We start from the raw sequence: 23,964 nt of genomic DNA, 5'->3' as shown, positions 1-23,964 counted from the left end.
AACTAACACTGAATCACTCGACCATTGGACCTAACCAACACTGAATCACTCGACCATTGGACCTAACTAACACTGAATCACTCGACCGTTGTACCTAACCAACACTGAATCACTCGACCGTTGTACCTAACCAACACTGAATCACTCGACCATTGGACCTAACTAACACTGTATCACTCGACCGTAGGACCTAACCAACACTGAATCACTCGACCGTTGTACCTAACCAACACTGGATCACTCGACCATTGTACCTAACCAACACTGAATCACTCGACCATTGGACCTAACTAACACTGAATCACTCGACCGTTGGACCTAACCAACACTGAATCACTCGACCGTTGTACCTAACCAACACTGAATCACTCGACCGTTGTACCTAACCAACACTGAATCACTCGACCATTGGACCTAACTAACACTGTATCACTCGACCGTAGGACCTAACCAACACTGAATCACTCGACCGTTGTACCTAACCAACACTGGATCACTCGACCATTGTACCTAACCAACACTGAATCACTCGACCGTTGGACCTAGCCAACACTGGATCATTCGACCATTGGACGTACCTGTCCTACCTGTAACTAACACTGAATCACTCGACCATTGGACCTAACTAACACTGAATCACTCGACCGTTGGACCTAACTAACACTGAATCACTCGACCGTTGGACGTACCTGTCCTACCTGTTACTAACACTGAATCACTCGACCATTGGACCTAACTAACACTGAATCACTCGACCATTGGACCTAACCAACACTGGATCACTCGACCATTGTACCTAGCCAACACTGGATCACTCGACCATTGTACCTAGCCAACCCTGAATCACTCGACCATTGGACCTAACTAACACTGAATCACTCGACCGTTGTACCTAACCAACCCTGGACCACTCGACCGTTGGACCTAACCAGCACTGGATCACTCGACCGTTGTACCTAACCAACACTGAATCACTCGACCGTTGTACCTAACCAACACTGGACCACTCGACCGTTGTACCTAGCCAACACTGGATCACTCGACCGTTGTACCTAACCAACACTGAATCACTCGACCATTGGACCTAACCAGCACTGGATCACTCGACCGTTGTACGAAACCAACACTGGATCACTCGACCGTTGGATCTAACTTACACTGGATCACTCGACCGTTGGACCTAACCAACACTGAATCACTCGACCGTTGGAACTAACCAACACTGAATCACTCGACCATTGGACGTACCTGTCCTACCTGTAACTAACACTGACTCACTCGACCATTGGACCTAACTTACACTGGATCACTCGACCATTGGACCTAACCAGCACTGGATCACTCGACCATTGGACGTACCTGTCCTACCTGTAACTAACACTGGATCACTCGACCGTTGGACGTACCTGTCCTATCCTATACTGTAACCAACACTGGATCACTCGACCATTGGACGTACCTGTCCTACCTGTAACTAACACTGAATCACTCGGTCATTGGACGTCACCAGCACTGGATCACTCGACCATTGGACCTAACCAACACTGAATCACTCGACCATTGTACCTAACCAACACTGGATCTCTCGACCGTTGTACCTAACCAACACTGGATCACTCGACCGTTGGACCTAACTTACACTGGATCACTCGACCGTTGTACCTAACCAACACTGGATCACTCGACCATTGGACGTACCTGTCCTACCTGTAACTAACACTGATTCACTCGACCATTGGACCTAATCAACACTGGCTCACCGGACCGTTGGACGTACCTGTAACCGACAGTTGATCACTCGACCATTGGACGTACCTGTCCTACCCTATACTGTAACCCAGCATGCACCGCCTCACAGTTTCCATTGTACTTCTGATGAGTATCGGCGTAAGTGCTGTGGAGGAAAGCTGTGATCGACACTCTGGTATACAGACAGAATGTCAGGTAAGACCTACCACAATGCTCTTGTCGTGGAAACATTCCTTTTAGAGTGAGAAAATAACACATGCTTTGTTATGTAAATATATTACGGTGGATGATTGAGAACATCCAAATAATAATTGTATCTCGTTATAATGAGAAATAGCTAGCTCATTATGATTTGTTTGCTTGCAAAGCTGTGTCATTCAAATAGATCATAAATACCATACAAAAACAGAGCAATACTTATATTTACGTTTTCTCTGCCTCTTATGTTCTATTTTCACTTATAATTTATATTTAAAATTAAAAATGCCCGCCTAATCGACAGTCCACACAATTTCGTCCAATAGTTTGAACAGCGTATTGTCGCGTGCTGATTGGCAAACAAAGTAGTACTATGAAATTTTAACAAACACTTCAATTTTATTCCACAATTCAGTATCTATACAATTGCGTATGATATGTCTATAGTGTGATTTAAGTTTATCAAAAGATCTCTGAGCTGAAAGTTAGATTTGTAATTGTTTCGATTTTTCCCCGGAACAAATTTCGCGCATGGACAAATACAGTGAACACCGTAAATCCGACCTTGCCCTCCACGAGGGAGTTGTTTTTGGAAATTAATTCGAACTTTTCTCTTTGCTCATTTTGTGAAGAATCCAGGTGTGAATGTATTTGTTGATTGTATGGGAACCTGACAACAGTCGGTAGATTCTATAACAGACTCGTTATTTGACATGTCTTCAGAAACTAAGGAACCGTGGATGCGAGACGTGTGAAACTAATAGCGTTTGAAGTGAATGATCTTGCGACGGAGCACAAGTTCGTTACAAATGTCTGAAATGTTTATATGTGCTATGACTCATATCAGTTGGTCTGTATCATATGTGTCAGTCGGTATATAGAATATGTGTATTTCAGACATTTGTAACGAACCCCTGTTGATCAGTGCAGTGTAACAGACGATATTTCTGATAAATTGCATGAGCGTTAAAATTGTTTCCATTGCCGGCATTGGTGATTTCAACCGATGTGCATTTTGTATGATATTGCAGACCTTGGTCTTGTTTTCGTTGTAATTAAAGTGTATTTTATTTTTTTATTTTGCACATAAATTTACAATGACATTGTCAAATCTCACAATGCCCAGCGATATTTCGGCAGCCGTCATGTTTATTTATATTGGATATTGTAGTTCCGGTCCGTGTTGTATTAATACGCTAAGAATTGTGTCTCGTGCGGCATGGTGATTAAAGTCCCATCAACGACACAGCTTTCAAAGAGGCTATATAGTGACAATGCAATGCAAATGTAAATATTATCACGTTATAACGACTCATAATCTCGTTAAAACGACTGCATGTAAACATCTCGTTATAATGAGTTAGTATCTCGTTACAACGACTTAATATATTATTATAACGAGTTTGTAGCTGGAGTTGCTTACTCGTTATAACGAGATACTTACACGTTACAACGAGACTGGAGTGGACCGATCATCGGCGACCAGGTAGCTAAATTGGTAGAATATCCGTCTAGAATTCGAAAATCTAGGGTTCAAACCACGGTCTGAACGTTGCATTTCTCTTTCTTTACGAAATTGGCAAGCTTGTCAACCCTTCTTCCAAGCATTGAGTGTACGCTTGCCAAAGGAATACCGAACCTTGGTTGTAAATAGTTGTGTGTTCGGGGACGGGGACGGAGAAAAGGGAGGGAGGAATAGAGCGCAACTGGACTGGATTTCTCGTTCTCCTATTACAAAGATAGTTCCACGTGAACGTTATGTTACCAATAGCATGCCATTGCTATGTGATATACAACATTTGACATAGCGCACTATCTAGCTAACATAAGCCACTCTAAACACAGATACATATGTATACAACTAATACAATTAACAAACACGTTAATCAATACAATTTTGAGGGATTTGCAGAGCTGCCTTAACAAGCGCTAACTTCTAGTCCTATGCCACATGGCTTATATCTCCCCACGTGTGTATATGCCTGCGTTTGTACTGGAGTTGTAATGTGTTATGTTTGTAGTGGGACCGTGCTTCCAACGGCATCATTCATAGTGCCGCCTTACTTGAATGCTACAGCACAGATACCGCAGCAACACCCACCCCTGACTAGTTTATACTACACCTGGGTTGTTCGAGTTGTGTGGGCAGGAGAAACACACTTTCTCTGAATACCATGCGTACGACGACTTCGGGAATCAAACCCCGGCCGCCTGTGTGGAAGGCCGGCGTGTTAACCACTCGACCAATCCGCCTATGTCTGTTAATTAAAGAAGCCGCCGACATGTACAGATACCTTGTGCCTCGCCTTTAATCTGAAACAAATTAAAATATGTTGTGGAGGGCTAGTGGTACATTCTACTACCACTAGCCCTCACTAGGTCGCAGGTTCGAGGCATGCGTGGGGCAGTCGCCAGGTACTGGCCGTAGGTCGGTGGTTTTTCTCCGGGAACTCCGGCTTTTCTCCACCTCCAAATCTTCTTCAGCCATGCGAACACCACTTGTAAATTGTCGTATATAATATTCCTGCAAAAAGAATATCAGATATAGAGATAGCTACCATTTAATATGTCTGGTTAAAATTGTACATGGTCCAGAGAAAATATTATGTGGTACTTTTTATCGGCCTCCAAACTCTCCTGTCACCATATGGTCCAAAATCTCGCATTCTATAGAAAGAGGCTTATAATACAGGCATTTCTCATATTGTGATAACCGGCGACTTTAATGCAAATGCCCTAGTAGACCACCATTCGCCCCACTTACGCGATATACTGAATATTATTGATGCTGTCAAAAATTTCTTAGATATTTTACTAACTATTGCTAAATCTTGTATTCCGAATAAAAAAAATAACCATCAGATCTAATGAACCCCCTTGGCTATCAAACGAAACAAGGAGATTAATTCGTAAACGTAAGCGCGCTCATACAAAAGCCAAGCGTACCCTTACTGAAGCTCACTGGGCAAAGTTTCGTCGACTTCGTAACAAATGTGTTAACACAATCAAGCACGCCAAATTAACATATTTTTCTAATTTATGTAGCGAACTTCGCAAACCTTCTAACATTAGTGCTTAACAATGGGGGAAAATTGAAAAGCAACTATTACCTAACTCTGGGAAATTTTGTATACCACCATTGCTTCATAATAATAGCGCTGTCTCAGATGACTTCGAGAAAGCTTGCTTATTTAATGACATCTTTTGTGCCCAGTCTACAGTTGATGACTCCAATGTAAATCTCCCTAACATTGACGACGAATGTAATAATTCCTTATCTGATATTAACATCACATCTAATGACGTCAGAGATGCTATTCTTACCACTAACTGTTCTATCCTCGTCTTCTTAAAGAATCAGTAAATGNCCCACCCCATCAATCTGGGTTTAGGAACGGTGACTCACCAACAAATCAACTTCTTGCGATCATTCATGATATATATTTAGCCTTAGACAATGGTAAGGAAATACGTATGGTCTTTTGTGATATTAGTAAAGCTTTCGTTCGTGTTTGGCATAAAGGCCTTCGTTGTAAATTATCCAGCTATGGAATTCGAAATTCGCTATTAGTTTGGTTTGAAAATTATCTTTCCGATCAAAAGCAGAGAGTTGTCATCAATAGTAAAAATTCAAATTGGTTAAATGTTAAGGCTGGTGTTCCACAGGGCTCAATTCTTGGACCTCTTTTATTTCTGATATATATAAATGACATTGTTAAAGATATACAAGCTAAAATAATGTTATTCGCTGATGACACCTCTCTTTACGTAACCGTTGATATTCCTAGAGTCAGCGCAGATATTCTTAATAGTGACCTTAATAAGTTTCATAACTGGTCGCAAAGATGGTAGTACATTTTAACCCTTCCAAAACAGAATCCCTGCTCATTAGTAGAAAACCCATTAAACCGTTTCATCCTCCCTTAAATATGAACAATACTTACGTCTCCGAAGTTACTACGCACAAGCATTTAGGTATTTTTCTCTCTGGAAATGGTTTTTGGAATGAACACATCAGTTATTTGATATCTAAGATTTCACCTAAAATAAATATCTTACTTAAATTTAAAATCTCTTTGGACAGGTATAGTCTCCAAACTATGTACTACGCTCGTATTCGACCTATATTAGACTATGGCGATAGCTTATGGGACTGCCTTACTAAAGCTCAATCTGAATTATTAGAAAATTCTTCAATAAGAAGAAGCACGCATAGTCACTGGCGGCACTAGACTCACAAGTAGAATTAAACTGTATACTGAAACAGGTTGGCTTCCCCTCGAGGAAAGACGTAAACAGCACAAGCTTATTCTTTTCCACAAAATGATTTATGGTCTGGCTCCTCAATATCTAATTACCACAACCATGATACTCGTACGGGAAATAATGTTAGTCCACTAGTTAGTCATACGAGTCTCTATAATAAATCTCTTTTGCCATCTGTCATCAATATCTGGAACTCTTTGCCTGACTATGTCAAGAACGACCCTTTAATTTATAAACTTAAAACCTTTCTACGCAAGCCCTCTCACAAAATCATTTTTTTTTTCTACTTTAATGGTACCAGACTCGGGCAGATACATCATGCTAGATTAAGAATGGAGTGTAGTTCCCTTAAGTTTTATCTATACCAGAGAAATCTAATTAATAGTCCTCTGTGTTGTTGCATGCAAGCAAATGAAACCAATGAACATTATCTATTACATTGTTGTCTTTTTTCTCCACTACTTTTACATACATTTAACGAAATCAACCATCCACTCTCAACTGATTTACTTTTGTTCGGGAATGATGAGCTTACAGAGGACGAAAATGCCTTAATTTTTTCATCTGTACAAAACTTCATCCTCCATTCTAAAAGATAAAAGATTTGACTAATTTCTATTCATTATACAACGATCCTTTGTTTCACATCACCTATTTTTTCCTCTCCTTTTATTNCCCCCCTCTTCTTCTTTTACTCACATTTCAATTTCAATAGAATTCAGTAACTATGCCATCATGCCTTAAATTAATGAGATAAATTCTCGGAAACGGATTTATATAAGTTATTCCAACTTGTTTCCGGATCCCATCCTCTGTACTTCGTATGTTATGTGATGTAATGCAACCTAATTTGGAATGAAATAAAGTTTATATTATCAAATTGTCGTATTCCAACGTTCACGTTAAGCGATACGAATTATTTTATAAACGTTTGACACGGGTCACCGAAATAGGTAATAAACACATGTATATTTTACATAAAATATAGCAAAATACACAACTTTATAAAACTAGGCGTAATTGTGTTTTTCAGAAGACTGGATAATACACAGCAAGTCATGATGATACGCCAAAAATACTATCCATGTACACGATTTTGAGCGTTTATATACGAATTATCTCCCTTATGCCTTTTTTGATATTGCTCTGAATAACCTGTCCGAAGTTGTTACTTACTGTTTGATCAATAATAAATATTCAAAAAAGTCTTTAAACATAGCCGAAGGAAATCTGTGGGGAAATAGGGAAAATATTGCTACTATATTAGGTATATATTGTTAAAATAACATCTCAAGTACAATAGCACGCCACAGTACAAAATATCCAAAGTATTAAGATACAGTATCCGATCTGTATGCATTTAATATGTACTTAGGTTTCAGAACACTCAGTGTTCCCCTAATAATCTCAACATATCTTATTTTTGGCGTTATAAATGGATGTGTTGACTATTACAGGAAAGGTATAGAAAAACTGTCCAGAAAAAACCCCACAAAAACAAAAAGGGAACATTAAATAGGTGGACGGTAGGCGATGTGACAAATATATCGACGGACATCGTAGCAAGGTTTTGACTCTAGACTGCTGTTTATTGGTCAACTCTTATGAGTTATTATTAATATTATTACCTCAAAATACCAAAATTACTACATGGTATTTTTTGATGTACAGTTAACCCTCGATATACTCTCAACGTTCACTAACATTTGGCGAAATAATGGGGTAAGGCGATAGGTTGACTGGCAATGATACGAGTGGCATTAAATTGAGGTTTAACGACTCACGCAATTAAATCATTTACTTCATGTTATTACTTAGCTTTTGGGCTTCTATTTACAGGTGCCGTTCTCAACCTGTGGCTATACATTACGGCCTCTGTCAAGCAAGTTTGGCGCAGAGGTAACCGGTGTTGACCTTACCACGGTGAATCAAAGCTGCGCAGACGCACTGAAACAGGAAGCACTCATGTACAGGTTCTTGCTGTTTCGTGACCAGGATTTGACGTGGCAAGAACAGATCAAGTTTACAAATCTACTGGGAGCAGTCTTCTCGGAGACAAGTTCGTTGAGACGGCCTTTCCATCCAAAGACTCCGGATCCGCGTATAGCCTACTTGTCCAATGATCCCTTGGAAGGTATTCCAGGGCAGGGTGTGGAAGCGTGGCACGTTGACGGAAATAGTGTCCCTGCTCCACATCAATTCACTCTGATTTATTGTGTCAGCGCCACGCGAAATGGCCCGACCCTTATCGTGCCTCTCAAAGAAATCGTGGACATGTTTACACCGGAAGAGAGAGCCTTCCTCGACAGCATCCGCTATGTCAGTGGGAATAATGAAAGTATCACCATGCCTCTCATTTACAAACACCCCGTTAGAAATTATGACACAATCGTAGTTGCTCTTGGGTTATTATCTGGACAATACATCCTTCGGCAGGACGATCATGATACCATTTTATCGAAAGAGGAGACACAACGGATCAAAGACTTGATAGAAGCGAAAATCATTGGCTCGAATTTGATATATTCCCATCAGTATAAATCTAAGGACTTGTTGTTACTAAACAACCCTTCGGTTGCCCATATTGCAGGCCCGGGATCACAAAATCCTGTGGAAGTCGCTGGCCTACGACTTATGCATCGGTCTACAGTCCGCGGAGACCGTCCGCCTAGCAAGACGTCGAGTATAAAGTACGCATGCGCTCAATTCGAACCATTTGCCAGCGGGTATTGTTTATTTTCACTGAAGGATTCTGTTTTTTATCCTCGATATGGGTTCTTTGACACAAGGGATGCTGCTAGGCAGAGGTGCAAGAGTATTGACGAGGGAGCAGACCTAGCTACCATACCTAATAAAAAGTGGAACAATCTTGCGAAGACCATCATAGAGCGTACCGGTGTCCCTCATTGGTTGAACGGGACGAATCCACAAGAAGAAGACGTGTTTTGGGGGGAAGTTAAGAGTGAATTTACTAACTGGCATAGAGAGCAGCCAAACGACCACGACGGACCGGAAGTGTGTTTGATCATGGGGCCTTTCGGAACATGGCTTGATCTGGCGTGTGAACCAAAAACCCAGCCAGGAGCTGACCCAGGCCCTGTGATAACGTGGGAAGACGGAGTAAGGCGGAAGTTCAATGTGTATCCGCTATGTGGCGTCCTTCACAAACAATCGTAGCCCCGCACACGATCCGACTTACGAATTGACAAACGTGCTGTGAAACAAAAATTAGCTTGGTTGCCGGAGACCCCGAAAATTGTCCGGAATAGCGTTATTTAATCTATTATTGTCGTTATTTAACTCAAATTGTAAATAATATCTGGAACGTGACATTTCTTGCTGGTCTAGTACTGATAATGTTTTGTGATTAAACGATTTGAGAATCTGATCAATATTTAAGTTCATGACATTATTATTATTTGTTTGAAGTAAAGAAAGGGAAGTGTTACATATTAAAGGTAAACCAATTAACCTAACACATTATATTGGTAGAAATTTAGTAGTTTTACCCTTAAACTTACATCCGCTATCGTTATCACTGTTCAATATTTATTTTGTATGGGTGTTATATAGATATATAAAGATTGTTTCGACATTGTGTCTACATGCAAAGAACAAACAAATCCGAACTGTTTGCCCGGACAGATAATGCTTACACAGTTGTGTGTGTTTTTCGTTATCAAAGTCACACATGTGTACAGTAGATCTCTCAATGATAAAGCAAGCTGGTGTAAGATTCACCTCAGTTAAGTTCAATAAAAATGTAAAACAACATAATGAAAGCTAAGAATACAAGAGTACCCCGCTTTCTCCTACATATGGCCTATTTTGTAAACTGTCCTGGTTTGATACCGTATTAAATTCTAAATTATTCCGTCATTTATCTCACTAACTTCGAAGGCCCGACATATCGGTTGAGGACGACACATTTATTTGCACCGACTGACCTTAGGCATACATATCAGCTCGCGGGTTCTGGCCTTATCGAGCTGATACGGAGTCAGATATTGCAAATGGTCATATGATAACCTCTTAATAACATAATTGGTTTTATAATATAGCCTTTATATATACTCTGACTGATCGTTACGTTTTCTTTACCCTAAAACAAGTAATGTACATTTCTTGGATGCATTAATAATGATGGGTAAGAAACGATGATATCAGCAATAGTAATATAAAGATAATTTGTACGTATATATTCCCTATGGTTTTGAGGATTCTCAAAAAATGAGCCAGTCAATAGACCAAAAGGTCTTTCTGGTTGTTTCAGATTGCAGTTTCAATACAGTAATATTCAAGTAGTGTCACACTATTAATTAGTCGTTTAAAATACGGCCCACAACAATCAGAACACACATACGCTCAGATACTATTAATTAGTCGTTTGAAACACGGCCCCGTAACAATTAGAACAGACATACGCTCACACACTTTTAATAAGTTGTTTGAACCACGGCCCCATAACAATCAGAACACACATACACTTAAACACCTACAGCTACTTACGCGCGTATTCTTGTTCTCTTACTAACGAAGGAATATGTATACGAAACAGACCAGAACACGCCTCATCAATTGTTTTCGGGTTTGTCATTGCCTGGGAGAATCTAATATATAAATTGTTTCTATTGAAATCAGAGTTTTGCTTCGTTTTTAGTTTATAAGTGGTCTTACTACGATTGAACAAAGGAATTAATCTGTTCCAATTAGAACTGCTCGTCACAAGAATAGACAAACGGACTGAACTGGGAGTAGTTGGGTTCATGTTCTTGGCGTTGCTACCAGATAAGTCCCTCGGACTGAACTGGGAGTGGTTGGGTTCATGTTCTTGGCGTTGCTACCAGATAAGTCCCTCGGACTGAACTGGGAGTGGTTGGGTTCATGTTCTTGGCGTTGCTACCAGATAAGTCCCTCGGACTGAACTGGGAGTGGTTGGGTTCATGTTCTTGGCGTTGCTACCAGATAAGTCCCTCGGACTGAACTGGGAGTGGTTGGGTTCATGTTCTTGGCGTTGCTACCAGATAAGTCCCTCGGACTGAACTGGGAGTGGTTGGGTTCATGTTCTTGGCGTTGCTACCAGATAAGTCCCTCGGACTGAACTGGGAGTGGTTGGGTTCATGTTCTTGGCGTTGCTACCAGATAAGTCCCTCGGACTGAACTGGGAGTGGTTGGGTTCATGTTCTTGGCGTTGCTACCAGATAAGTCCCTCGGACTGAACTGGGAGTGGTTGGGTTCATGTTCTTGGCGTTGCTACCAGATAAGTCCCTCGGACTGAACTGGGAGTGGTTGGGTTCATGTTCTTGGTGTTGCTACCAGATAAGTCCCTCGGACTGAACTGGGAGTGGTTGGGTTCATGTTCTTGGTGTTGCTACCAGATAAGACCCACGGACTGAACTTAAAGCTGTAGATTCCGTGTCTTTGGTGCTCATTGTTTTCATTACACCACAATATATCAAATATGACGCTCGGAATTTTGCTGTAGTGAATACATACATGCATATATGTAAGTGTACTTTCAATTACAATTGTGAAATCATCTGTTTCACTATACACTTATTCAAACACGAGAGACCATATGCAGATTTTGACATTCCATTACAGTGAAAAATACAATCCATACTAAGTACGATATATAAACAACCTACATATCGCATAATGATACAAATATTCCTTATGTATATTTAACACAAAGGGACGAACTTCAACAAAAACCGTTGACCTTTGACCTTCAGTGCTGCCCCCAGGTGGTGTCTCAAGTTACGCCATTACACGACAGCCATACATATCTCTTTGTACTCGACCCTTAAACCTATAAACAGATGACCGCAGGTCAGGTAGATAGCGAGTTAATTAATACGGCTTGATATCAAACGATTAATACCTACCTCTATTGTCTACGGCTACTCGAGGACATACGTAGCAACATCGGTATACTCTAATACTCAGCGCCATTTTAATCGCGTATTCATTACGTACATATATCTACGTACATATATCTATATATCTACGATATCTAAATACACTTGGGTTGTGAGCGCTGTATACCATTTATACATCTATATCTTGATGCGAGTTTAAATTTACATTAACGTGTTGGACTCACTGAAGAGAACACTGATATATGATTTGTTAACTACATTGATTAATAAGAATGGATTATTAGATACCTTCGAGAGTTGCTGATTCAGAGACTGTTCTGAAGGGAGTGTGTGAGTGTGTAGGGGCCGTGTGTGTGTCTGTGAGTGGGGGTGGGGGTTAAGGTTATCACAACATCAGTCGTTGTGAGATCAAATACTACGTTGTTAACATTTATCATATAAAGGTGAAAGCAAAAGCGTTTTATTGTTTTTATTTTTAGCAACACAAATCACGTGACTTTGCAAAATATTATCTTACTGGTACTTCCAGTTTGTTAATGTGAAACGCAAAAGGTCAAATGTCATTAATGTATCGGTAAAACGTGTACCGTGCTGCAGAAGGTTGTTTCATTGATAACAAAAAACGACGAATCAACAAAAAGACGAAGACGTGGAGCTAAGAATTTCGGTGTACAAACAATGGATTTCCAGTTTACCGCCGCTATAAGGTCGGTGTCCAGATAATGGGTGTCCAGTTTCCCGCCGCTATAAGGTCGGTGTACAGGTAATGGATTTCCAGTTTACCGCCGCTATTAGTTCGGCGTACAGATAATGGATTTCCAGTTTACCGCCGCTATAAGGTCGGTGTACAGATAATGGATGTCCAGTTTACCGCCGCTATAAGGTCGGTGTACAGTTAATAGATGTCCAGTTTACCGCCGCTATAAGTTCGGTGTACAGGTAATGGATTTCCAGTTTACCGCCGCTATTAGTTCGGTGTACAAATAATGGATTTCCAGTTTACCGCCGCTATTAGTTCGGTGTACAAATAATGGATTTCCAGTTTACCGCCGCTATAAGGTCGGGGTACAGATAATGGATGTCCAGTTTACCTCCGCTATAAGGTCGGTGTACAGTTAATGGGTGTCCAGTTTACCGCCGCTATAAGTTCGGCGTACAGATATTGGATTTCCAGTTTACCGCCGCTATAAGGTCGGTGTACTGATAATGGATGTCCAGTTTACCGCCGCTATAAGTTCGGTGTACAGATAATGGATGTCCAGTTTACCGCCGCTATAAGGTCGGTGTACAGTTAATGGATGTCCAGTTTACCGCCGCTATAAGTTCGGTGTACAGATAATGGATTTCAAGTTTACCATCGCATTTAGTTCGGTGTACAGATATTGGATTTCCAGTTTACCGCCACTATAAGTTCGGTTTACAGATAATGGATTTCAAGTTTACCATCGCATTTAGTTCGGTGTACAGATAATGGATTTCAAGTTTACCGCCGCTATAAGTTCGGTTTACAGGTAATGGATTTCCAGTTTACCGCCGCGATAAGTTCGGTGTACAGGCTATAATGGATTTCCAGTTTACCGCTGCTATAAGTTCGGTGTACAGATAATAGATGTCCAGTTTACCGCCGCTATAAGGACGGTGTACAGTTAATGGATGTCCAGTTTCCCGCCGCTATAAGTTCGGTGTACAAATAATGGATTTCCAGTTTACCGCCGCGATAAGTTCGGTGTACAGGCTATAATGGATTTCCAGTTTACCGCGCTATAAGTTCGGTGTACAGGTAATGGATTTCCAGTTTACCGCCGCCATAAGTTCGGTGTACAGGCTATAATGGATTTCCATTTTACCGCCGCTATAAGTTCGGTGTTCAGGCTATAATGGATTTCCAGTTTACCGCGCTATAAGTTCGGTGTACAGGTAATGGATTTCCAGTTTACCGCCGCCATAAGTTCGGTGTACAGGCTATAATGGATTTCCAGTTTTCCGCCGCTATAAGTTCGGTGTACAGGTAATGTATTTCCAGTTTACCGCCGCTATAAGTTCGGTGTACAGGCTATAATGGATTTCCAGTTTACCGCCGCTATAAGTTCGGTGTACAGATAATGGATTTCAAGTTTACCGCCGCATTAAGTTCGGTGTACAGATAATGGGTTTCCAGTTTACCGCCGCTATAAGTTCGGTATACAGATGATAGATTTCCAGTTTACCGCCGCATTGGAAGTTCGAAGCATTTAATCGATTATCAACTTAATTGAATTTAAACCATATCCAACTGAATTCCAATGCAACATCTTTAGACAGCTGACGTTATACAGCACAGGACTACAGTCTCGCGGTAATATTGTTATTCTGGATGGTAATGATGTTTACATGACCTCTGAAAGCAGTGTATGGATACGCTATGGAAACCCATTTTTACTTTTGTTTTTGCATCGCTTTGCCTTAAAGTTGTGAAATTCATTCAAATTACTAAGAAATATCACAGATCTAATTCAAAACGCAAAACCGAACCAGATGTTTTACTTTTGTTCTTCAAAATAGAGTAGGGAATTTCTGTACTTGCAAACATATTATCAGTCTTAAAATCAGGTACTTAGCAATCGTGAAATTCAATCAGACATCATGACAGGGAAAAAAGGTAAAGTATGATAAAACCTTATACTGAAGTTGCTTATATCATGACGAAAACTAGAAATGGTAAAAACTATCTTTTTTTTGGAGAAAAGAAAAGAAATGAAGTAATTAACAGCAATGAACCAAGTCTGTCCGGAACCGAGCCTGTCCGGACGAACTCGGAATTTAGCTATTTAGATTATTGAAGGGGGTTAAATCTTATAAATATTTCCATAAAATGTTGGACTGTATTAAGGAAATGAACAACAAAATATATTAGGTATACATGTAAGATAAAGCAGTGAAGTTATCAGCGGCCAGTTTTAATAAATAAAAGTTACAAAACTCACTAAAGTTTAAAATCATGCAATATATATATAAAAAAATATTGATTTGAAATAAAGCATTGGTTTTAAAACAAATATTTTGTGTCAAACCTCATCAAACATTCATTTAGATATATTTTTTTAGAAAAAAAAATCATTCTTTTATTACGGTAAAGGTTTATCGAAAATGTACATTTACACTAGACTGATTTTAAAGAATTAATTTGTAAAATGTGTAATAAGTCATTACATCAATAATAACATAAACTAAATAGCCCAGAGTCCGACAAAACCATTTAAATTCAAAGTATCGCGGTCCTGCTCCTTAAAGCTGTTTGAGATACCGACAGTATACCCTGGGGTGGTACAGGAGGTAACCCTATCCGGAAAGGCGATCTTTGGTTAATGGTACTAATACATATATACTTACTGATTATTTAAACATAAAACAACAGATTGTAACACGACACAGCAAATAAATGACATTTAATTCCCTGGTAGCCCTGCACTGTAGTAACGGGCACCAGTTCATAGTATAGCGGTATTTAAATGCCATGTACGTAAAGTTTTCTTAAAATTACGGGCTATTAATCTTTACAAAATCAAACGATGCTTGCTGCTCAGGGGAATTTGGATAGCAGCCTCACAAAGCGAGATGTGAGGAGAATGAAAAAGAATCGCACTTCGACCCCAGAAGATGGAGGTTCTGTGCAGAACTTGGGAGGGGCAGCCGTCATTCCTCCTATAAGTCCCAGGCGTTATAAGGTCTACACCTATGATGGCACTTTGGACAAAAATGCTAAAAAACCTGCCCAGGTAAGCCTTTCGTATTTTATCTCTTTATCAACATTTAGAAAGCAGTTTATTGTGACAAGATATTTTGAAATATTAATTTGTGTGTTTCCGCGTTTATGCAGAGCATTATCAAGTTAAATTGGTACATTTAAAGTTCCTTATTCTTTTCTAACCTTTTATAAACGTTTTTTTCATGTAGATGAAATCTTTAAATACACACAGTATTGATCACTACAGTATTCAATCCTGTTTGTGAACCTGTATGAAGTTATACCCTTTTGGTGGACCCATCCTCCTCCCGAAACAATATTATTGCGTGGATTCAATAGACCATTTACCGTGTACTCAAGCTTGATTATTAGTCCTAATGCAGCTTGTCAGTAAAAAAGGAAACCAGGCATTAGACATATACATGCATAAAATGTAAATCTGGGTGGTCGGGTGGCGCCGTGGATAACGCTTAATTGCCTTTCCCCAAGCCGGCCAAGGACCGATTCCCCGATCGGACGCGAAAACGTATGGGGTCACCTGCCTGACCACGTGGGCTTTCTCAGGGTACTCCGGTTTACTCCCCATATTATTTCTAATTTGGATGTGACATAAGGATGACAACCTTTCAATCCCTGAAGAGTGGTCCGGTGGCGCAGTGGATAACGCAAGCCGGCCGGGGGGTACTCTGGTCTCCTCCTACATTAAGACCCATGTGCGCTTACATCCGGGCCAACAAGAGTGTTTAATTTAAAATAAAATAACTGGTTTCGTAATTGTTGTAAGCAAAATAAAGTTTTAATCCCTGATTGAAGAGCTCAACCCGAAAACTTGGGTTGACAGTGGCTGCTAATATTCAATATTTATCTATTTGTAAGAATATTTAAGTCAAAACACTGGATTTTTATATTATTACATGACACATGTTCGCCCTAGATTTATTTCCGTCCCTCGATCTCGAACGAGAGTGAGGGCGAATCCTATTATGATACATTATATACAGTTGACAACATTTGTGAGTGGACAAAATCAAAAATTGGCGAGGCAAAAAAACCATGTCAGGGCGAAATTTTGGCGAAACGAAAATATAAATGTTTAGAGTAACTTTCTTTGTGTTGTGGCAAGTCAAGTCCATTTAATACATAGAGAAGGGTCACAAAACATTAGAAATATCTTTAAGTGGAAAACAGATACATTATAAATCTATTCAAATAGAGATATTTGTAAATTAATTAAAGATATATCTACCTGAACTAAATAAATGTTATAAATATGATATAACATTAACTAGAGATGAAGTTAAAATAATAACATAAAATAAGACATGTAATAGAAATATCACATAGTCATAATTTTATTATATATCTTTATTGTGTTAAAGATATTACCTAAATAGCTAATGAAATATCTCCTAATGTTTATGAGAAATCTCCTAAGGTGTATGAGATATCTCCTAAGGCGTATGAGAAATCTCCTAAGGTACATGAGATATCTCCTAAGGTGTATAAGAAATCTTCTAATTTGTATGAGAAATCTCATAAGGTGTATGAGAAATCTCCTAAGGTGTATGATAAATCTTCTAATGTGTATGAGAAATCTCCTAAGGTGTATGAGAAATCTCCTAAGGTGTATGAGATATATCCTAAGGCACATGAGATATCTCCTAAGGTGTATGAGATATATCCTAAGGTACATGAGATATCTCCTAAGGTGTATGAGATATCTCCTAAGGTACATGAGAAATCTCCTAAGGTGTATGAGAAATCTCCTAAGGTGTATGAGATATATCCTAAGGCACATGAGATATCTCCTAAGGTGTATGAGATATATCCTAAGGTACATGAGATATCTCCTAAGGTGTATGAGATATCTTCTAAGGTGTATGAGAAATATTCTAAGGTGTATGAGAAATCTCCTAAGGTGTATGAGAAATCTCCTAAGGTACATGAGATATCTCCTAAGGTGTATGATATATCTCCTAAGGTACATGAGATGAGATATCTTCTAAGGTGTATGAGATATATTCTAAGGTACATGAGATATATATATGTTATAGGTTAGATTGACGTACCACAGTATGTGGCTAACACAATCGTGCGTAAGTAGGCTAAATTGCTGGTGTCCTCGTAATTTAAGACGTTATAGAAAGTCCTCGTCAATTGAAACAAATTATTCTTCATACCAGACCGTTGATAGGATCCTTTTTTTACCGTGCTTTTGATAAGTTAGAATACATGTATGTCAATAAAATTGATTTAAATGTACCAGACATCGAGTTGAAGGAATGAAAACAGCTTATAAAACTTTTTAAAATTTAATCAATGTTCGTTTTTGATAAATTAGTTTTCATTGCTAAATAAAGAAAATACATCTGTCATTTTAATACTTACTTTTTGCTTGTCACACTTTTGTAAACTTCAAAGAGGTGTATGAGTTTTCTTCAAAAGTTGATTTATTCCATATTAATATTTTCTGATTACTTTTCAAATATTACTAGCATCCGTCTGTTTAACTTCAAAATGTTAAATTTATAACACATACTTTGCTGTTTGAAGTTAACTTGTGGCGATTGAGACATGCCTTTATATTTCTAAACTAAAAAAGAAATAAAATTTTCCCAACAATAGACCGCTGCATCACCTACATCTCTCGTCTTTAGCTTTATAAAATTAACATTGTAAGTAAAACTATAGGGATTGAAGCACAGAACCTTTAAACAGGGATCGTATACTGTCAAGAGATAGCGACCTAATCACAATTCCTTTTTATTCTTCAACAACATATAGAACCTATTACAATCCAATTTAACATTAATACCTAAAAGATGTCTCCTTAGCTACATATACCTGAAAGTACCTCTATTAGTTTGGAAACATCTTAAAAACAATAAAGATATCCGATATGTAAAATATCTCTATTTCTTGGAGAAAGGTTATGTATCCCAACCAGCAAGTGTTTTATGTGTGACGTTTTGTTGACTAGTACGGTACGTACTCTGTCACCTTCATCCGATAAGTGACAATTGAAGCGTATGTACACAAATGTGAAATTATTAGTACTGTACAATGTATAGACGTTGAAAATGTGTTGAACACGTTCGACTTGTACAGCCTTATGGCCATTCTCGATACTCCAGAGTGTAAGTGAGCGCAATCCCCTAGAGTATCGAGGATGGCTCATGGTGTAGTCATATCATATTCCAGCAAGTCTTCCCTTCTTAAATGAACTTTTCGATTTATTCGCTACTTACAGCCACCTTTTTTTCTAACCCTCTTGCACACCTCCCCTTTACTTCCTTTAAGTATAAGTATTAATACACAAACAGTCAATGCCCTCCTATCGCTGCTGAACGAATGTTAGGAGGCCAGTGTATAAAATTACCCTGTACTTGTTTTCGAATTAATGTATTATGTATGTTTTATTTTATTATTACTGCAATATAAAATAAACTTTAAACTAATTATGATAAATATGTACGAGTTGGCAATATAAAATTGACGTCAATTCGGATACGCTATAAGCCTATGTATACTTATGTATTTTTTGGAGGAGGGGCGGTCTATTTATTGCAAGTGTAATAGCTTTGATTGAGTATAAATGATAAAGATAAGCTTAAACTGGTTCGTATGTCATTTGACTTTCGTAAAATCACGGATTTAGATAACAAATATAATGTAATTCCATGGTAAAACGGTCTATAGGACAAACCTAAAACACACATAACATGTCGAAAACTAATTACACTGCACCGTGCAGCTGTTTGGTCCGTCTAGGGCTCGTCGGCGATGCTAGAAACAAAAGAGTTAGGCAATCCAAATTGGTCTAAATGACTGTTGAAACAGAAGGAGAGGCGTGTAATCTTTTTTAGAAGAGTACTGCTTATTTTCTAATTAATAATTATTAAAGTGTGTAAAGAGATAATAGTTAAAATCGGGACTGCGTCACACTACGGGGACTGGAAACACGGGGTAAACCACTTTGAAGCTCACTTTACAAAAATATTTATGCTCAACGTAATGAAATCATGATGTTGAATTAAAAACATAGCCTGTTACCTTGATGACAAATTAAAAACGTAGCCTGTTACCTTGATGACAAATTAAAAAAAACGTAGCCTGTTATCTAGGTGACAAATTAAAAACATAACCTGTTACCTAGGTGACAAATTAAAAACCTAACCTGTTACCTTGATGACAAATTAAAAACGTAACCTGTTACCTAGGTGTCAAATTAAAAACAGCCTGTTACCTTGATGACAAATTAAAAACGTAACCTGTTACCTAGGTGACAAATTAAAAACATAACCTGTTATCTAGGTGACAAATTAAAAACGTAACCTGTTACCTTGGTGACAAATTAAAAACATAACCTGTTACCTTGATGACAAATTAAAAACATAGCCTGTTACCTTGGTGACAAATTAAAAACATAGCCTGTTACCTTGCTGACAAATTAACAACATAGCTTGTTACCTTGATGACAAATTAAAAACATAGCTTGATACCTTGATGACAAATTAACAACATAGCCTGTTACCTTGGTGACAAATTAAAAACGTAGCCTGTTACCTTGATGACAAATTAAAAACGTAGCCTGTTACCTAGGTGACAAATTAAAAACATAACCTGTTACCTAGGTGACAAATTAAAATTATAACCTGTTACCTTGATGACAAATTAAAAACGTAACCTGTTACCTAGGTGACAAATTAAAAACATAGCCTGTTACCTTGATGACAAATTAAAAACATAGCCTGTTACCTTGATGACAAATTAAAAACATAGCCTGTTACCTTGATGACAAATTAAAAACATAGCCTGTTACCTTGATGACAAATTAAAAACATAGCCTGTTACCTTGATGACAAATTAAAAACATAGCCTGTTACCTTGATGACAAATTAAAAACATAGCCTGTTACCTTGATGACAAATTAAAAACATAGCCTGTTACCTTGATGACAAATTAAAAACATAGCCTGTTACCTTGATGACAAATTAAAAACATAGCCTGTTACCTTGATGACAAATTAAAAACATAGCCTGTTACCTTGATGACAAATTAAAAACATAGCCTGTTACCTTGATGACAAATTAAAAACATAGCCTGTTACCTTGATGACAAATTAAAAACATAGCCTGTTACCTTGATGACAAATTAAAAACATAGCCTGTTACCTTGGTGACAAATTAAAAACATAGCCTGTTACCTTGGTGACAAATTAAAAACATAGCCTGTTACCTTGATGACAAATTAAAAACGTAGCCTGTTACCTTGGTGACAAATTAAAAACATAGCCTGTTACCTTGGTGACAAATTAAAAACATAACCTGTTACCTTGGTGACAAATTAAAAACATAGCCTGTTACCTTGGTGACAAATTAAAAACATAACCCGTTACTTTGGTGACAAATTAAAAACATTCCATGTAACCTTGATGACAAATTAAAAACATAACATGTTACCTTGATGACAAATCAAAAACATAACCTGTTACCTTGATGACAAATTAAAAAACATAACCTGTTACCTTGCTGACAAATTAAAAACGTAGCCTGTTACCTTGATGACAAATTAACAACATAGCCTGTTACTTTGGTGACAAATTAAAAACATTCCATGTAACCTTGATGACAAATTAAAAACATAACCCGTTACTTTGGTGACAAATTAAAAACATTCCATGTAACCTTGATGACAAATTAAAAACATAACCTGTTACCTTGATGACAAATTAAAAAACATAACCTGTTACCTTGCTGACAAATTAAAAACTTAGCCTGTTACCTTGATGACAAATTAAAAACGTAGACTGTTACCTTGATGACAAATTAAAAACATAGCTTGTTACCTTGATGACAAATTAACAACATAGCCTGTTACTTTGGTGACAAATTAAAAACATTCCATGTAACCTTGATGACAAATTAAAAACATAACCTGTTACCTTGCTGAAAAATTAAAAACGTAGCCTGTTACCTTGATGACAAATTAAAAACATAACCTGTTACCTTGCTGAAAAATTAAAAACGTAGCCTGTTACCTTGATGACAAATTAAAAACATAACCTGTTACCTTGCTGAAAAATTAAAAACGTAGCCTGTTACCTTGGTGACAAATTAAAAACATAACCTGTTACCTTGCTGAAAAATTAAAAACGTAGCCTGTTACCTTGATGACAAATTCGAAACGTAGCCTGTTACCTTGGTGACAAATTAAAAACATAGCCTGTTACCTTGATGACAAATTAAAAACATAGCTTGTTACCTTGATGACAAATTAACAACATAGCCTGTTACCTTGGTGGCAAATTAAAAACGTAGCCTGTTACTTTGGTGACAAATTAAAAACATAACCTGTTACCTTGGTGACAAATTAAAAACATAACCCGTTACTTTGGTGACAAATTAAAAACATAACCTGTTACCTTGGTGACAAATTAAAAACGTAGACTGTTACCTTGATGACAAATTAAAAACGTAGCCGGTTACCTTGATGACAAATTAAAAACGTAGACTGTTACCTTGATGACAAATTAAAAACATAACCCGTTACTTTGGTGACAAATTAAAAACATAACCTGTTACCTTGGTGACAAATTAAAAACATAGCCTGTTACCTTGGTGACAAATTAAAAACATAATCTGTTACCTTGGTGACAAATTAAAAACATAATCTGTTACCTTGGTGACAAATTAAAAACGTAGCCTGTTAGCTTGATGACAAATTAAAAACGTAGCCTGTTACCTTGATGACAAATTAACAACATAGCCTGTTACTTTGGTGACAAATTAAAAACATAACCTGTTACCTTGATGACAAATTTCATTTGGAAAGAATATCACATGTTAAAAGCTCGCTCACTTTGAGTGGGTCTGTTACGACAACAAACACACACTGATTTAAATCTTGGGAAAACATTTCAGTTAATCTCACATCTGTCATCAAAAGAAACAGTAATGTAAATGGGAGTTGGTCCCAGAATATTTAATTGTATAGAAAAAGGATTATTTTTCAATTAACTCAAACACATATCTCCTGGCGATCATTGTGTACGTGACACAACGGCTATACGGAATTCCGTACATGGAAAACAAACTTAATCAGTGGGATTTATTTTCATTTAATTCATTTTTACAAATAACAAATACCTTTCCGCATAAACAGAATGACAAATATAGCCATAAGTATCGTACGGATAGGGGGACTTTGGTGACAGAGGATACAGTGACTAAAGAAGTCCTTGTGTACAATTCTCCCGATCATCTGAGAAATTTAAATCACTAATAGGAAGCTCTTTGGACTACATCTTTACTTACAAATTATCGTAAGTACATATTTTCCTAAAAGTTAATTGTTTGTGTTCATTTGATCATTAATAGCCTTTTTAATAACCAGTCAACGCAAATGTCATACTTACTGAAATGGTAGATAATGTTAACTGTAGGTATGTTACGAGACACACTGTTTGGGGTTGTGTTTTTTTCAATGTGGAAAAGAAAAAGTTAATATATCCTTATTGATATCGTGAATCTATGTCTGTGATTCTTCACAATTTAATATTTAAATTGAATTTTTCCAAATATTTTTTGTACACGTACATCATAAATCTAATCTTCGCAGTGTTTAATTCAGATTCTTTATTCCTTGAGTTTAACAACACATCGGAGAGAAGACATACATACGGTATTTACAAACAATACAATGCCATACAGTATGAAAGTACAGCATTATACAATGTAATAGATGTACATTATGAAAAGTAGTCGTACATATACATGTACGATGATCTTACTTCATATTACAATGACAGACACGATATTCTAATTCAGTTAGATACAACAACACACAACATAACAATACAGCATATTACAATGACAGACACGATATTCTAATTAAGTAGATACAACAACACACAACATAACAATACGGTATATTACAATGACAGACACGATATTCTAACAACACACAACATAACAATACGGCATATTGCAATGACAGACACGATATTCTAATTAAGTCAGATACAACAACACACAACATAACAATACGGTATATTACAATGACAGACACGATATTCTAATTAAGTCAGATACAACAACACACAACATAACAATACGGCATATTACAATGACAGGCACGATTTTT

At 37.8% G+C, this 23,964-nt stretch overlaps 2 protein-coding genes across 2 annotated transcripts in view; both read left to right on the top strand.

Moving 5' to 3' along the window:
* Window positions 1-306: 306 nt before the first annotated feature.
* Window positions 307-9,598, top strand: LOC110441476. The gene is made up of 2 exons (XM_021484639.1): window positions 307-1,944; window positions 8,053-9,598. Exons 1-2 carry the CDS (start codon window positions 1,843-1,845, stop codon window positions 9,388-9,390), a joined length of 1,440 nt encoding a protein of 479 aa, XP_021340314.1. The 5' UTR covers window positions 307-1,842; the 3' UTR covers window positions 9,391-9,598.
* A 5,904-nt stretch (window positions 9,599-15,502) lies between these two features.
* LOC110441469 overlaps window positions 15,503-23,964 on the top strand; it is a 32,448-nt gene continuing 23,986 nt past the window's right edge. The window contains exon 1 of the mRNA XM_021484626.1: window positions 15,503-15,850. Coding sequence (XP_021340301.1) covers window positions 15,644-15,850 — 207 coding nt within the window. The 5' untranslated portion in view covers window positions 15,503-15,643. The remainder of the gene's footprint in view (window positions 15,851-23,964) is intronic.

Source organism: Mizuhopecten yessoensis, unplaced genomic scaffold (assembly GCF_002113885.1).
Source record: "Mizuhopecten yessoensis strain PY_sf001 unplaced genomic scaffold, ASM211388v2 scaffold1861, whole genome shotgun sequence".
NCBI lineage: Eukaryota > Metazoa > Mollusca > Bivalvia > Pectinida > Pectinidae > Mizuhopecten > Mizuhopecten yessoensis.
This window is presented reverse-complemented; position numbering and strand designations above follow the sequence as displayed.